General features: G+C 46.9%; 1 protein-coding gene across 2 annotated transcripts in view; it reads left to right on the forward strand.

Annotated features, from left to right (window-relative positions):
* The window catches only part of SAE1 (SUMO1 activating enzyme subunit 1), a 64,123-nt gene that overhangs the window by 310 nt on the left and 45,924 nt on the right, over positions 1-17,889 (forward strand). The window contains exons 1-3 of one of the 2 annotated variants that reach the window (XM_036012461.1): positions 8,003-8,136; positions 11,948-12,059; positions 17,052-17,225. In XM_036012461.1, coding sequence (XP_035868354.1) covers positions 8,018-8,136; positions 11,948-12,059; positions 17,052-17,225 — 405 coding nt within the window. In that variant the 5' untranslated portion in view covers positions 8,003-8,017. Of the gene's footprint in view, positions 1-8,002; positions 8,137-11,947; positions 12,060-17,051; positions 17,226-17,889 lie in introns of those variants that run through there. The other variant, XM_028529553.2, reaches the window with a different exon arrangement.

Here is a 17,889-nt window from a genome sequence, read left to right on the forward strand (position 1 = left end):
ACCCGGGGATGGTAGCCGGCCAGGGACGACTGCAAGGGTTGGTTTCCGGAAGGCGTGGGAAGCGGGATGTCCCAAGGGGTGAGATGGTGGTTCTGAATGATTGGAGGCCTCTGGGGAGGGGGTGGGGGAGCCCTAAGGGATTAGGAAGATTTCAAACTTAGCCAGGCGGAAACCCGAAAGGGTGGTGGTGGAGTTTAGGTGCGGGGTGGGGGCTTAGGGAATAGGAGGGGCCGGAGATGCGGGGAAAGGATGAAGGGAGGGGACGTAATTCATTCATTCGTAGGTAGTAGGGACCCGTTCTTTGCTGGACGCTGGGGAAGACTGGCGAACCAAACATGCACTTTACGATCTTGTGTTTACTAAGGGGCGGGCCAGCCTGAAAGAAGGAGGATTTTGGAGGAGTTTGGGCTCCACGTTATTTTTAGTGGCAGTCTCGAGAGGCTCGAGGAGTCTAGGGGGGGCTGGAGGTACCTGAGGGGATTGCTTGTGTGTAGATACTGGGATGAGTCGGGAGAGGACAAGCCACTGAAACTGGGCTTACCTGGGGTATTGAGGAATAGTTACCAGAGGAAATGATTTCTTTGAAAGAGGTGATTGATTTGATCAGATACTTATTGAGCACCTTCCACAGCCACTGTTCTAGGTGGAGAATATAGATCCTTGGACTAAACAAACTGCTTCCTTGCATGGAACTTATATTCCAGTGCTGGCGACAAACCTTAATAATATAATTTGAAGTAATGCAAGTTCTTCCAGATTAAAATAAAGCAGGATAAGAGGATTGATAACGGATGGTGCGGTGGAGAGCTGTTTTGAGGGGGTGGCCAGGGAAAACCTCTCTGAAGGGGAGACCCTGTGCCTCAGCCCCGTCTGAAAGGACAAGGGCAGCTGCAAGGACCTTCCTGCGGTAGGGAACAGCAATTGCGCAGTCCTGGAGGTCAGGGATGCTTGGCAAATTAAACAGGACGGCAGCAACCAAATGGGTGGGGGAGCAGCTTTTTTTTTTTTTTTTTTTTTACTCTAAGCATGCTGGGAAACCGGTTGGAGAGTTTTGAGTAGGAGTAACCTAATGAGATTTGTGCTTTAAAAGGACCATTCTTGCAACATGGAGAATCTGTTGAAGTGGGCAGAAGTGGAAATAAGGGTTCCAGTTAGGAGACTACTGCAGTATTTACTACAATAATCCACTTGAGACATAGGTAACAGAGTCAGGAACTCTTGAGAAGGGGCCAACTAATGTATTCTGGATCTATTTTGAGGATACCGGGGGCCAGGATTTGCTGAAGGAGTTAGTGCGGGATAGGAGAGGCGGAACTCAGGGATGGGTGAGACTGGGCCTGGAGACAACATGTGGGGTTCGTTGATTTTGGCATGTTTGAAGGGTATGGAATTCTTGGGAGGTGGCAGTTTTTCTGGGGGAGTGGAGAGGTATTGAACTCTGTGGAGAGCCTGAGAAGGGTTGACTGAGAGTCCTGGGAAGGAAGGAGAAGGAAGGAAGGAAGGAGTAATCTAAAATTTGGGAAATATTTGTAGATAGTCTTACAGACTAACTACATGTCCATTTTTTATTAAAGGGTTCTCATGTCCATTTTTTCTCCTTCCCCCTTTTTTCCCCTATTAAAAAAAACATCTGTTTATTTGTTAGGGCAAAGGAGAGAGGAAGAGAAACATCGGCTGGTTGCGTGTCTTATGTCCCCCAACTGACTAACAGAACCCACGACCTAGGCATGAGTCCTGACGGGGAATGGAACCCATGACCTTTCCCTTTGCGAGACACGTCCAACCCACTGAACCGGGCCACGCTCCCACTTTTTGCTGTGTCCATTTGTCAGCCGAGTCTCGCAGCAGGGCTCTGGAGTAGGAAGAGCCATGATTTCCTCCCTTGTGCAGACAGGAAGGTTGTGCCACAAAGCAGATTGACTCTCCTTTGAGGGAACGCTGGGTTGATAGGAAAACTCTGGGGCCTGGGGCTTCTTTGTGAAGTGCAAGGGGGTCTGGGATTCGGCAGATGTCATTCTGGCTCCACTGTCATATCCGACAGAGATGTTGGATGACCAGCGCTGGCAGGAAACTGGAAAGGAGCATAGTAACGTCAGGAGGGGCCTTCCCATGGAGCTTACAGTCTAGAGGTCACACTGGACTGTGTCTCACACAGTGTTGCACGTTTTTGGAAATTAGTTGCCAGCGTCGAAGAATCTAGAGAATTGGCCAGATTTGGGACAGTTTGAGCATCAGAAAGAATAACATCAACTTCATTGAAAAAAAAGTACTGAGTAACTTAGAATTCCTAAGACCAAGGTAATATTCAAACAAAAGAGAAATACAAACTTTTTTGGAGGTGATTATTAATAATGTGCCTTCTGATGTGGGCAAATAACAGTGCCTTGTCTTTGAAGATTTCCCTGCTCAGTATCTATTGAAGGATAACATTGAGGTAAATGATACATTTTACAAGACAATCGCAGAAGCCAATGTCATGGGAAAAACAAGTGAAGCCATTGCTGTAGACTGAATAGAGAGGTGGAGCTCCCCCAACTGGTGTGTCTCAGTGGGGTTGGGTGGCATGGCAAACCAAAGGGTCACTGGTCTGCTTACGGATTAGGGTGCATGTCCAGGTTGCTGGGGGCAGCGGCCTGCAGGGCATTCAACAGGCAGCCCATTGATGTTTCTCTTGCACATGCGCATCCAAGTCGCATGCTCTCTGTTTCTCCCTCGCATTCCCTGTCTCTAAAAATGAATGAAGTCTTCAAAAAAAAAAATAGAAACAAAGAGATGGAGCCAGTTGCAAGGTGTGAACCGTGACTGGGTCCTGATTCAAAAAGAACACTTATAGAATAAAATATTTTTTAGAGAATGGGGGAAATTAGAACATTCAGTCCCATTTGGTGATATTTGGGGATTATTTCCTAGATGTGATAATAGTATGGTTATGGAGAACGTCCTTTTTTGGAGAGGCACGTTAGAAGCATGGAATGCCATGGTGTGTGTTTATGGGTAAAGCAAATAGGGCAAAATGTTACTATTTCTACTTTTCTGTATGTTTGAAATTTTTAATAATGAGAAGTTAGGGGCAAGTGTGACCCCACCTCCATCTAGAAATTTTGTATAGAATCCCACACAGAGTTTCTGATTTCTGTCCATTGGAAAATGGAAAAGTCAGACACCCCCACATTGGCCAGAGCTAAGTGGAAGCGGCCTCTTACACAGAGCACGGGTTCTGCACTTTGCTGTCCTCTCCGCAGCTCGGCTTCGCTTGTAAATACATGGTTTGGCCCCTGTAAGCCTGTGAATTTCCATCTCTTGCTGTGGTGCATGACCCATTTTATGGATGTGGTTCAGAGAAGGGAGCCAGCTCCCCCAACACAGCACACCAAGTAAGTGGAAGTAGGATTGGTACGTAGTCCCTAGCTTCAGGTTCGCTGCTATTTCCATACCAGCTAATTTTCCACCACAGGGGCACATTCTTTCAATCAAATTAACATAAAGGCTGCCAGCTGTGCATGTTCTCTGGAATGTGCGCTTCCCTGGTTTTTGTGCTGCCTTTCACAACAAAGGCATGGCTCCCACTCACCAGTAATTTATCTCAGTACCTTAGAGAGGAAGGGACGGGGACTGCAAAGAGGGAAGTAGATTATAAACCCCATTAGGGCAAGCAGTTTCTATGTGTCCAGTAATTAAGACTGGGGTTCTTACTGGTCTCTTAAATTTCCAGCGCTTGCAGACCTGGATACATTGAGATGTTTGTTGAGTGAATGAAATGATTGCACACTGCAAAGAGCTAGGGAACCGAAAGGCCTGGGTTCGGTTCCCAGCTCTCCTAAAGAGCTCCTTGGGTAAGTCACCCAATTCTTGGCCTTAGGATCCACATCTGCAAAAAGGAAAAGTGAGTGTAACTAAATCTTGAAGGACTCGTTCAACTTTGAAATTCTGACTTTACAAAAAAGGACTATAAAACCTTCCCTATTTTCAGCACTCGGTACCCAACATTGCAGGCTGTACTAAGGCACCGAAGTCGGCTCCGTAGGCACCACCCATTCTCATTGAAGTGACTGCGCATGTACTACGCACTGGTTGATGCCTGTGAGGGCCGGTTTATTCTAGGGCGCGAGAGTGGCGAATGGTTGAGTTTGAATCTCAGCTTGAGAACTTCTGAGTTTTTTAACCTTGGATACGTTTCTTCTCTGTGCTTCTTTTTCTCATTGATTAAATGGAGACAACATCCTCCATTGGATGAGATTATGGAGAACAAAATGAGAAAATGCATGAGTAGTGTCTATGCACGGAAGGCGTTTGGTAAATTATAGCTGCAATTATTTGACAAGTATAAATCACCAGCAACAACAAAAGGGAAGCTAAATAGGAAGTAGCTTGAGATAAATAAGGTAGGTATGTAGAGTGGGTCAGTGGGTCGAGTGGGGACCCCAGGAGGAGGAGGCAGACTGTAGGAGGAGCGGCTGTGCAGCAGCAGCTCACAGGAGCCGGCTTGAGTTACAGTTCGGATTTTGACAAGACATTTAAGTGCCTGTAATGAATGGGTAGTTAGATGGAGCAGGATTGGAGATTTACATGAAAAGCTCTGTTAATTGAAGAAGAGACTACTTTTAGAAGGGAATGGTAATCAGACCTGCAGAATGCTGATGGCCCCACCATTTCCTGTTGCACAGACCAGAAACCTCCTAGTTCTTTGTTCGTCCGTATCCCTTAAGCCCACATCAGGTCTCTTGGGAAGCCCTGTTGGCTCTACTTCAAACTTTATCTCATCTGCCTGTCTGCGTTTTTTAGCCTAAGCCACACCCATCATCTCAGGTGACCTCTGTGGTCTCTTCCCTGGTCTCCCCTGCTCCACTCTTGACTGTGTGTGTGTGTGTGTGTGTGTGTGTGTGAGGGGAGGGGCTTCATAATTCTGCAACCATATTTCTAATGCTTTAAGATTTTATTTGTTTATTTAGAGAGAGGGAGAGAAACATCAGTGTGTGGTTGCTTCTCATGTGCCCCCCACTGGGGATCTGGCCCACAACCCAGGCCTGTGCCCTGACTGGGAATTGAACCAGCAACCCTTTGGTTCGAAGCCCGCCCTCAATCCACTGAGCTGCACCAGCCAGAGCTTTTGACTCTTTGTAATGTACTCTGCACATAGCACCCAAATGAATTTAAATTGAGGGCCCTGCCCTGGCTCATTTGGTTGGAGCATCATCCTGTGGGCTGAAAGGTTGCTGTTCAGTTCTGGGTCAGGGCATATACCCAGGTTTCAGGTTTGACCCCAGGGGGTAGCGCATATGACAAGGCAACCAATAGATGTTTCCCTTTGCCTCTTCCTGCTTCCCCCCTTCCTCCTTCCTCCCTTCCCCTCTCCCCCTTCCCTCTCCCTCTCTCTCTCCCTCTCTCTCTCCCTCCCTCTCTCTCTCTCTCTCTCTCAGCAATGAAAAAATGTTCTCAGGTGAGGATTTTTTTTAAAAAAAAAACATTCTGCTTAAAGTCTTCCAGTGATTTTTTTTTTCTGGCATACTCAGTAAAATCCAAAGCTTTAAAAATCTGATGCCTATCGCGCCCTGACTTGTCTGACCTGGCCTGTGTTCAGGCTCCTTGAGTCTTTTGTTTCTCAGATATGCCTAGGCTCTCCCTGGCCTTGGGGACTTCGTGCTGTCCCTCCTTGAAATGGCTGACTCTCACATATTAGACTCTCGGTCAAGGGTAGTTTGTGAATTTGAGAGTCTTTAGAGTTGTTAGTCACGAGTGGACTTCATTGACCTGACTTAACTTGAAGTGTGTATTGTGAATTCAAAGATTATATGTAAAGGCTCTGATTCTGTCCTTCACAGAAATTTGAAAGATGGTCCTATGGCAGCAGAAGTCTAAAGAGAGGGAGTTGAGTCAGCAGGTGTTTATTTAGAACCTACTGTACACAGGGCATTACAGGGGAGACATCGAGAGAAAATAATTGTAGGTCGTGGTCATAATCGAATTCTGACCCCAGTACTGGCCGCCCGGTAGCTGTGAGAGCTTTGATGCCTTTTCTGAGCCTCAGTTTTTCCTTAAGGCAAACATGGATTGTTTCCTGTGGAAACATGATGGGCCCTCCCCTACCCCCACCCCGGGGTCTGTAGAGCCCCCTTGGACTTTTAGGAAGAGAAATTTTATGCAGTGTTTAGGGTGTGTGCATGCTTTTATCTGAGAGAGAAATGGTGAAGAACCACAATCAAGCTTTTGGTGAGGTACGCTACATAATGTCTCTAGCTCGGTGCCCAGTACTTAGTGAGCCCTCTGTGGATGGTGATTACTGTCATTGTTTATTTATTTTCTTTAAGGTTTTATTTATTTATTTTTAGAGACGGGAAGGGACAGAGAGAGGGAGAGAAACATCAATGTGCAAGATACACTGGTTGGTTGCCTCTTGCCTCTTGCACACCTTCAACTGGAGACATGGCCCACAACCCAGGCATGTGCCCTGACTGGAAATCAAACCAGTGACTTTTCGGTTCTCAGACCGGCACTCAATCCACTGAGCCACACCAGCCAGGGCCCATTGTTTATTTTTTTATTTTTTAAAAAGATTTTATTTATTTTTTTAGAGAGGGAAGGGGGAGAGAGGGAGGGGGAGGGAGGGAGAGAGAGAGAGAAATATCAATGTGCGGTTGTTGGGGGTCATGGCCTGCAACCTAGGCATGTGCCCTGACTAGGAATTGAACCTGCGATGCCTGGTTCGCAGCTTGCGCTCAATCCACTGAGTTACACCAGGTGGAGCCCATTGTTTAATTTTTTTTTTAAGGATTTTATTTATTTATTTTTAGAGAGGGAAGGGGGGGAGAAAGAGAGAGAGAGAAACATCAATGTGCGGTTGCTGGGGGTTATGGCTTGCAACCCAGGCATGTACCCTGACTGGGAATTGAACCTGAGACACTTTGGTTCGCAGCCTGTGCTCAATGCACTAAGCTACGCCAGCCAGGGCCCATTGTTTAATTTTTTAAGATTTTTTTTTTTTTTAATGAAACAGGATGTGTGGTGGTGTGGTTTTTTTGTGTGTGTGTGTTTTGTTTGTTTACATTTTATTTATTTTGTAGAAAAAGGACGGGCGGGAGAAAGACAGGTAGAGAAACATCAATGTGTGGTTGCCTCTCACGCGCTCTCTACTGAGGACCTGGCCTGCAACCCAGACATGTGCCCTGACTGGGAATTGAACCTACAACCCTTTGGTTTGCAGGCTGGAGCTCAATCCACTGAGCCACACCAGCCAGGGGTAATTACTGCCATTGTTGATACCAGTGGATTATATACACAGCATGCCACAATGTAATTTACATTTATGTGATATTCAGAGACAGTGTAACTTTAAGAGCACATATTGCCTGAGTTGATACCTGCTTTGCCTTTCCATAGCTGTGTGATTTTTAGCAAGTTTCTTCACTGTGCCTCACTGTATTCCGTTTTCTGTTATTGCTGTAACAATTACCACAAATTTAGTGCCTTAACACAAATTCCCTTACAGCTCTGGAGGCCAGAACTCTGAAATCAGTTTCAGTGGCTAAAATCGAGGTGTATACACAGAGTTGTGGTCCCTGTGGGGACCACAGGCTCTAGGCTCTAGGGAAGAATCTCTGAGCTTGACTTCCCTCGTGTCTAAGAGTCACCTGAGTTCCTTGTCTCGTGGCCCCTTCCTTTATCTCCAAAGACAGCAGCGTGACATCTTCGAAGCTCTGTTCTTTGACTATGACCCCTGCTCTTGTCATCACCTCTTCTCTGACCTCTTCCGCCTTTCGCTTATCCTCTGTTTACTTGGACCCACTCTCATAAACCAGGATAATCTCCCCATTGGGGAGCCCTTAATTTAATCACATCATCTCAATTCCTTTTGTCACCTAGGTAACTTATACTCAGGTCCAACCAATTAAGCCACACCAGCCAGGGCTGGGCCAGGTACTATTTCAAGTGCTTTTCATGTAATTGAGCCAGAAGCCAGCTGTAGTCTCAGGGCCCCTGGCTCGGTTCAGGATTAACAGCATCTCCATGATGGTGAGTGGTGATGCACTTGAATGAGAAACCTGCAAGCAGTCAGCATTTGGAGACCTCTGAGGGTTGCAGGGGATGCTGTGGTTTGAAGTGTGCAGGCGGAAGCTGCTGGCCTGTTTGGGCATGCGCAAAGTAAGGCTGGGGGAGTAGGAGGGAGTCAGTACTGGGTGGCTTTAAATGCCAGCTTTAGATTTTTTTTTTTGGTTAGGTTTTATTGAAAATCAAAATGAACTGTTTACTGAGCTATTTATAGATAAGACAGTAGGGATTGGGGAGTTCAATAAATTAAAGTAACATATACTAAGTATTTGTTATATGTCAGAGATTATGGTGGATGGCTTTGCATACACATTTGATCAGGTTGTGGAGGAGATTAAATAACATGCAGTCAGAATTGGTATCTCCATTTTACCGGTGAGTACCTGAGGTTTAGCGAGGTTGTGCAGCCTGTCTAGGACACCCAGGTAGGAAGTGGCAGAGCCAGAATTCAGACCCAGGTCTTCTGACCTGGAGGGCGCGCATGATTGGCACGCCTGTTGCTGAAAGATTGTCGAGGAGTAGGGAGCCTGAGAAGTTGGTGGGCTTGAGATCGGGAGGCCATCGGTAACATCTGAAGGTACAGATTCCCAGAAGAGAACTGGGCCATTCTAGCTGTACCTTTGAGCAGCCAGACAGCAGAAAACCCCGTCACTCAGACGGAAAGGGAGCTCAGGACCTGGAGTTCCAGGTGCGGCAGCATGAGGGCCAGGTGCAGGGAGGGCTCGCAGACTCACAGTGATGGCAGAGACTTGGAGAAGGGACAGCTAAACGCAAGCGTGCTCAGCCTTTTAGTTGTCGAATGTCTGATATGGGCACTGCATTCGTTTAGGAAACGTTGTTTATATTTGCTGATTATGGAGGGATTAGAGCTCTTTCAGAAGGCTGCATAGTTTGCCTTTCTCCCACACCCATCGCTATGATGCTGTACATCTCGGACAAGGGACCTGCTCGTTCCTGGGACTTGTGTTTACCTTACTCATATCTTGTAAGCCCTCGTCTCAACTTCCTCCTGTTCCAGTGCCGTGGGATTGTCACTCGAGAGGCTGTGCCTGCTAGCCTGTGGTTGGTTGGCCGTGGAAGAATAAGAGCAATAATGGAGAAAGCCGAGGCCCAGACAAATGACTGTGAGGGAAATAGTGTCAACATTCTCCCTCTGTCTGCATTTTCTCCTTGATCGTGTCAGTGAAGGACCTCCCAGATCTGCCGACGTCAAGAATCAGGGCAGAGTTCGGCCACCGTTCTCACCAAACACTTCCAGCCTAATGACGGGCCATGTCCATCAAGATTAGAGCTGTTTTCTTAAAAAAAGAGTTTATTTATTTTTAGAGGGAGGGGAGAGAAAAAGCGATGCGAGAGAAACATGGACTGGTTGCATCCCATCTGGGGACCAAACCTGCAACCCAGGCATGTGCCCTGACTGGTGACCTCTCAGTGTGCGGAATGATGCCCAGCGAATTGAGCTACGCCGGTCAGGGCTGTTTGAGCCATTTTTGGAGAAGCATTTCTATGTGTTCTCCCCAGTGCTTGTACAGGGTGAGAAAATGGACTCATTGCATAAATTAAGAACAAACTCATTGGCCGGCAGAATTTGGATTTATGTGAGACTGTTCTTAGTTCTTAGTGATCCTTTTCAGTGTGAATAATTGTCCATTTGCTGTAGAAATATTAATGAGTTTAAGATCCTGGTGGGGTTGGTTCATAATACAGGATGTAAACTCTTTTATTTCCTCTTTACTTAGTGGCAGTGAACAAGCGCTTTATTTTTTTACCTTTTTAATTGTCTTTTTTATTACATTTTTTCCCATTACCATTGAGTCCTCTTATATCCCCCCCACACACAATCACGACGCTCTTGTCCATGTGCACAAGTCCTTTTTGCCCCATCCCTTCACCCCTAACCTCTCCCCTCGTAGGTGTCATCCTCCTCTGTGACTCTGTCTCTCTTTTCCTTGTTAGTTCAGTTCATTAGATTACACATATGAGTGATGTTATATGGTACTTGTTTTTCTGACTGCCTTATTTCACTCAGCATAATGTTCTCCAGGTCCATCCATACTGTCGCAAAGGGTGAAATTTTCTTCTTTTTTTATGGCTGAGCAGTAGTCCATTGTGTAAATGTCCCATAGTTGTTTTACCTACTCATCTACTGATGAGCATTTGGACTGCTTTCATATCTTGGCGATTGAAACAACACTGCAGTGAGCGTAGGGGTGCTTGTGTTCTTTCAAATTAGCGTTTGGGGTTTCTTTGGATATATAGCATTTGGATCCCCCGGAGTGGGATTGCTGGGTGAAAAGGCAGATCCATTTTGAGGTTTTTGATTTATCTACACACTGCTTTCCATAATGGCTGCACCCATCTGCACTCCCAAGCACTTTACTTTTTTATTTTGTATTTTTTAATCCATTTTTCTTTTTTTATTTATTGATTTGAGAGCGAGAGAAACATTGATTTATTGTTCCACTTAGCGATGCCTTCATTGGTTACTTTCTGTATGTGCCCTGACCAGGGATTGAACCTACAACCTTGGTGTATCGGGATGACACTCTAACCAACTGTGCTACCTGGCCAAGGCAAAATTGACTTTTCATTTACAGTTGACGTGCAAGATCACGTTAGCCTCAGGCATATGACAGGGACTAGACATTCACACTTCACGAAGTGATCACCCCGTGAGACCAGGGCCTCATGCTGTGTGACAGCATACTCTATTCATTATTCTCTTCTCTACTCTACTCTACTCTATTCTACTCTATTATTCCTTTTTCAAATCTGAAAATTCGGATTCTGCAGCACCTCTGCTTCAAGGGATTTTTTTTTTCTCGTTGAAAGGAACTTCTGCTGTTATATATGGGAATTTTGTATATCTTCCTCCCAACCCTGAAAGATTTCAAATAAGATATTGTGGACCTATATACTGCCTCCGACTAACCTCAGAGCTAAGTTCAAACTGCGTGGGATAGAGAGCCCAGCCTCTGACTGCCTTCTGTCAGCCCGATCTTCTGTGACACCGTAGTCACAGTTAGAACGACCCAAACATTACCTCGCTACACCCTCCTTCCTGCTGCCGTGGTTTTGCTTGTATGTTGAGGCCTATAGGACCCCTTCCTGCCTCTTCTTGCACTGTCATGCTGGTGCAAGCCATCGTCCTCTCGCCTTAACTGCGATACTCTTCCCCTCCAGGCCCCTCCGCATGGCTTTTCACCAGGCTTCGAGTGAAATCCTGAACCCTTCCGGTGCCCGGGAGAGGTTTCACGATGCAGCCCCTGGTTCTGGCCGCACCCTCATTGCCTACCAGTCTTCCCTCTACTCGCTGCTCTTCTTCCTGGCCCCGAAACACCGAGCGCCCCTGCCCCAGGGCTTTTGCACTTGGGTTTTCTCTGTCAGGAATGCTCTTCTCCCAAATACCTGTGTATTCACTCTCTTGTTTCATTTTGATTTGTGCTCAGCCTCCTCAGAAAGGCCTCCACGATGAGTCTGACTGAAATAGCATCCTCTGCTATTCTGGGCCCCCATCCCGCTCAATTTTTCATGACTTTTTGACATGATATACAAGGTGGGGCAAAAGTAGATTTACAGTTGCGAGTATGCAAAACGGAGTTTATTCTTGTATTATTTATTAATTACTGTATTATTTTTCATACAAACGACTATAAACCTGCTTCCTTCATGGAGTATAAGTTATGGAAGGGCAGGGAGGTGCCTGGCATGGGCGCTCGGCAAATACTTGTTGACTGAACTGTTCCCTGCAGGATGGGTCTGAGCATCTCTTGTTCAGAGGCCGTGCTGCTTCCATGAAGTTAATTAACGAAAATTAAAGTTAGGGCCCTTTTGTTTTGTTCCACAATGACTCGGCACATTCCCATGGCCCTCTGCCATTCCGCTAACAGTGTCTGCCTTGCAGGCTGCGGGCCTCGCGGGTGCTGCTTGTCGGCATGAAAGGACTCGGGGCAGAAATCGCCAAGAATCTCATCCTGGCGGGAGTGAAAGGACTGACCATGCTGGACCACGAGCAGGTGAGACGTGCGGCCACCTCCTCACTCTCCAAAGAATGACCCAAATAGTCCCCCCACCCCTTTTTAAAAATTGTGTTTAGAGAGAGAGAAACATTGATTTGTTGTTCCACTTACGTGTGGATTCATTGGTTGCTTCTTGTGTGTGCCCTGACCAGGGATCGAACCCGCAACCTTGGCATGTCAGGATAACACTCTCGCCACCTGTGCTACCTGGCCAGGGCAAAAGCTGTCTTCTCTCTTGGGTATAAACACTTAGAGATTCGGGGAGTTCTGCTTTCTCCTTAGGGGCTGTGAAAGGAGGGCTGGCCTGAACGGAACGGTAGCCTTTGGAGACCAACGATGTGTCCGACTTCCGCACTGCCACATTCTAGGTGGACGGTCAGTGGAGACTGCTGGTAGAGCTTGCTTATCCGTAAGTGCAGTTTACCGCTGCATTGGAGAGCGGTCCCGAGGGACAGAGGAGTAGCTCTCCAGTCTGTGCGTGGAAATCCCCCGGGTAACCGGAAACGCAGAGCTGCCTCAGAGCTCCGTCACAGCGGAGCCTGCGCCCCCCAGTGACTGCTTTAGCACAGAGTCTGAGGGGAGGCTCGGGAACAGATGCTGTTAAAAGGGATCTCGACTCAATTTTTAAAAAGTAAAAGGTAAACAGAGGGTATCCTAGGAGATCTTGATGTGAATGGTTCGCAGGCATCACTTTGGAAAACTCTAGATCGGAATGGAAGTGTGCAGACTGGTTAGCGTAGTGCCTGCGCGTCACAACCAAAGCGCCCAGTGAGGAGTGGTTGTCTGATGTCGTGCTGCTCGGGGATGATCCGGGAATGATTTTAATGACGTCATGATGTTTATATCATGTAATAAGTACAAATGTCCCAGAACAATACTTAATGATGAAAGCTACAACTCCAGTATAGCTTTCCTCTGACTTGTCTTTTCTCCATGGTGAAAGTGATTTCTTCTTTCTCTACATTCTCATGCCCCAATGACATTTTAGGTTTCTTTAATAGAATATTTCAAATATGCATAAAAGTAGAGAGAATAATATTTGACATCCCATCTACCTGATTTCTACACATACCGTGGATTTAAAAAAATTTTTTTTTAACTTCTACCCCCTATTTTTTTGGACGGTTTTTTAAAGCAAATTCCAGAAATGACATCTTTAGGTAAAATACTTAGGAGATTGTCATGTCACACACTATAATTTGTGTCACTGTCTCCTTTAGGTGATGAACAGGGTCCTGTCTCATGCTGAGTAGCACACAGTGTGAGGTCTAGGCTCTGCACAAAAGTAAATGTTAATGCAGGTTTTTTGTTTTTATTTTTTTTTTTAGAGATTTTATTTATTTTCAGAGAGAGGGGGAGGGAGAAAGAGAGGAAGAGAAACAGTACACCCCCCACTGGAGACCTGGCCTGCAACCCAGGCATGTGCCCTGACTGGGAAGCGAACTGGTGACCTTTGGTTCACTGGCCAGCACTCAATCCACTGAGCCACACTAGCTGGGGCTGTTAATCCAGTTTTTAAAAGTACACCTTATTCTGGGTTTTGGAAGAAAACTTTCTGGAATCATTGATTTTTTAAAAGTTTACTGCAATATGAAAGGAAACGTGGGTTGACTCACTTAATGTCACAGTCATACATTGATTTTTGACGTGACTTAAAACCCGAGGAAAGAAAATTCCTGCAAGTAAACTGCCAGGTTATCGACAGTCTGCCTACCTCTGCTTTGACGTCACAGTGCCCCGAGCACAGTGCCCCCTGGAGGCAGGAGCGACCCATCTATGGGAAGCATTTGTGGTGTAGAGGGTAAGAGGAGAGCCTTGAGGAAAGATGGTTCCTACCCTTGGAGGCCCTTGGTGTGGAAAAGGGGAACGGCAGTGCAACACCAAGGGGCGTGTGACATGGTTCTGTCACTGCCCCAGTGCGGTGATGGATGCCACCCAGCGTGGGAGTGAACAGGCTGACTGTCATCCCTTAACTTGTTCAGTTGGAGGACTCACAGTGCCTTTTGCCCGCCTCCCACTGCACGGCTTAACCCTCTGACTGGATCTCCAGGCTGAACCCCAAGGTTCTCAGTCCTTCAGTGCTTTAGCATATGTGGGTGGGAGGTGGGGGTGGTATTTAAAACTAGAAGTTCTTCAGGTGAGGCTGACAGGGAGTTGGGAACCAGTGGCTTCATACAGTCTGGTCCCAGTCAGCTTACCTGGCCTGACCCGCACCCCATAAACTGAATAGTTCACGAATGAACACTCTGTGGTTGGTCTGCCCTTTGCAGTTTGCTTACGCTCTCTTCCCTCCGACTAGGAACATGCCAGGGAGATGGTGCTGTGTAGTGGAGAAAGGTTTGGAATCATGCAGACTTGGGCTCAAATCCCCCCTCCTCAAGCTGGGCAAAGGACTTAGCCTCTCAGAGACTGGGTTTGTTCATTGTAAAACGAGGGCATTATTCCTGGTCTCTTTGAGTTTTTCATTTTGCTACCTCGACAGGCATCCAACACATCTTCTGTTACCCAGAAGCACTCTAGGCATTGGCCATACACAGATGCACAGCATTTGGTTCCATTGCTAAGATTCCTCTGGGAACCAGACTGGGCTCCCTGACTCAGGCTGTGGTAGGGGACATGAATGTCTTCTGCGGTTCTGAACTGAGCTGAGTGTTCAACGAGCAGAGGCTTGTCGAGGGCTATATCCCAGGCAGGGGACCTAGCAGTGGAACGAAGTTGCAGGGGAGAAATAGAACATAGCAAGCAGACTGGAATGATTAGAGTGTGGAATCGTAGTGTGGGAGCAGGATGCCACTATGTTCCAAGTCATGAAGAGCGTACTAGTAAGCCCTGCTGTACACTTCCACTTAAAATTTTCCAATGCGGGAGGGGTTATGTGACCTGGTCAGCTTTGGGCTTTGGGTGGATCGATAATTACTGTTATCATCTGTGGTTGGCACAAGACCACTTAGAAGGATTTTTTAGTAGTTTTGGTGAGAGATGGCGAGGATCTGAGGAATGGTACTGGTGGTTGTGCAGGAAGCACACGGCGGTGAGAAACACTCAGGTGGGTAGAACTGGTAGGGTTGTATGTGGGTGGGAGAGGAAAGCAAGGAATAGCTTAGAGCAGCATATAGTTACGGAAGGTGCTGGGCACTGTTCTAAGAGCTGTGGCTTGGGTACCTCATCTAGTCCTCACAGCAGCTCTGAGATGTAGGGACCATCATCCATACTTTACAGATGAGACAACTGAGGGAAAGGAAGTGAAGTACTGGCCCACTCAAGGTCACAGCTGTCAGTGGGAGACCATGACCCAGTCAGTCTGACTCCCGCTAGAGCCCGTGCCCAGCCACCGTAGCAGATGGCTCCTACTGAGGATATGGCGAAGGTGTGAAGACCAGGTTTCTGGTTTGGGTGGCTGGATACGTAGTTGGCGGGCTCATCAACAAAGATGACACATACAGGAGTCAGATAATGAAGGGCCCGTGAGATATCTGGGAGGAAGTATCTGGTAGGCAGTTAATTTAATACAAGACTCAAAGCAGGAAGAAATCTGTACCGTTAAGAGCAGTTTGAACCCTGCCTGGTGTGGCTCAGTGGATTGAGCACAGGCCTGCTAACCAAAATGTCACAGGTTCAATTCCCAGTCAGGGCACATGCCTGGGTTGCTGGCTAAGTACCCATATGGGGCGCATGAGAGGCAACCACACATTGATGTTTCCCTCTCTCTCTTTCCCTCCTTTCCTCTTTGTCTAAAAATAAATAAGATCTTAAAAAAAATAAAGTTAAAAGAACGATTTGAGAAATACTAGAAAATTCTTGGAGGAACTAAAAGGGACATTGAGTTGGTATGTGGCGGTACACAGAGTGAGATGAGTGGCTCTGTGACGGAACTCAGGGACAGCCGCCCCTCAGAGGGCCTGCAGAGGCTGCGTTGTCCAGCAAGTGGGGAGGAAAGCCAGGATCTGCGAGGCCAGGGAAGCGGAGCACGGATAGTGATAATGATAGTGAACGTGGATGGAGTAATTAGTGAGTGCGTTGTTTTTATTAACATCTGCCTTTTACACCTGGTCCCTCCATACACACTCAGAGCTATATAGGAAGTGGGTGAGCCAGCATTTGAATCAAAGATTTGAATCCTGCCTGAATTATTTCAGAGCCTTGCCCTCAATCACCATGGTGTTCAGCTTCTTGGAATATAATGAGATCCCTGAAGAAGCAGGATGGGAGGGGTCAAGGATCCTGTCAGAGCGCTGGCCTTGAACGGGAGAGAGACCAACATATTTTCTTGGAGGAAAGGCAGGAAGGTAGTTAGCGCTGTGGATGCTGGCAGGAGGAAGAGGGGAGGGGAGATTACTCCTGGCGAACCCAGTGTTGGGGACGGTGGCAAGGTGGCAAGTTCGTACCTAGAGAACAATGGTTCGATGTGGGAAGAAAGGCTTTGTGTGGGACAGTACGTAGTCACGTGATTATGGTATCCAGCCTTATGGGTGAAATCATCTCTCTGCTCCAGCCCCCATTCATCTTTCCTCCTCTGATCTTCAGTTGAACTTGAGTTTATTTCAGGCATTCTTAATTATGTTTTGATTTTTGCCCTGGTCTGATTTTAAACCCCTGTAGGCCAGGGCTACATCCTTTAAACTACTTAAGTTTCTGAGTGCTCCAAGTTAGGCACATGGTAAGTATTTGGTGAATTCTTACCATGATAGTTTTGTTTTGTTGTTACAAACTGAAGTAGAAGAAAGCATGGGCGATTCTCTTCAGAGTGAATTTTCTTTATAAACACAAGGGGGTGCTCTTTAACCATCAATGCCCAGTAAAAGTTCCATGTCCCCGTTTTAAAGCCGCAGAAGGAAAGGGTGTGGGGAGTCTGCATTAGGCAGATTCTTGCAGGAACAGTGTTGCAATCAGATGCTGGGTATTTTAGTTATCCTTTAAAATGGAAAGGTTAGTTGTCTTGGAGATATGTTTTCCCCAAAATTCAAGTATTTTTTTAAAAATTCTCTTCAGGTATCTCCAGAAGACCCTGGAGCTCAGTTCCTGATCCGCACTGGGTCGGTTGGCCGAAACAGGGCTGAAGCCTCTTTGGAGCGAGCCCAGAATCTCAACCCCATGGTGGATGTGAAGGTGGACACGGAGAACATAGAAAAGAAACCGGAGTCCTTCTTCACTCAGTTCGACGCTGTAAGTTTCACAGAGGGCGTCCAATCTGGGGGAGTGCAGCAAATTACAGCACTAATTGTGTGTGTTCTAGGTAAACTGGAACATTAGAATCTTGAATTCTGTGCTTCCCCTCCCCCAAACTTTTGTAAGCTAGGCCGTCTTTCAGGCCTAGTACTCGGCCTCCTCAGTGGGTGGAACAAGCGGGAAGGGGCCCTGGGCCACGGGTCTGTGCGGGAGTCCCCGGACCAGGCTCCATCCGGGCTGTGTTGTCTTCCTTCCAGAATCTGTGCACATGGCTTTGGTGCATTTAATTGCAAATGTTTTCTCCTGAAAACTTAACAAGTTGGTGATTAATTTCTGTAGCAGAGTCAATTTTTTTTTTCTTTTGCTAGAAATACCAAACTACAGCTTGTGTTTTGTCTTTAGAAAAGAACACACCTGATCTTGGTCTGTCTCTTTCACACAGCCACTCCGACCGCGTTGCCATGGACAACGCGGCAAAATCACTGTAGTCATAAGCCAAATGAGGCATATCCTGCCCATTCGGCTTCACTGCCAGCTCTCTGCAGAGGTGAAAGGATAAGTTAAGTTCCGTTTCACTGTCTGTGACCTTTCCGACGTGGGTCCCGTGCCCTGGAGGAAGCTCGGACGACTGTGAAATAGTCACAGATGATCGATCTCCTTG

Source organism: Phyllostomus discolor, chromosome 12, assembly GCF_004126475.2.
Source record: "Phyllostomus discolor isolate MPI-MPIP mPhyDis1 chromosome 12, mPhyDis1.pri.v3, whole genome shotgun sequence".
Lineage (NCBI taxonomy): Eukaryota > Metazoa > Chordata > Mammalia > Chiroptera > Phyllostomidae > Phyllostomus > Phyllostomus discolor.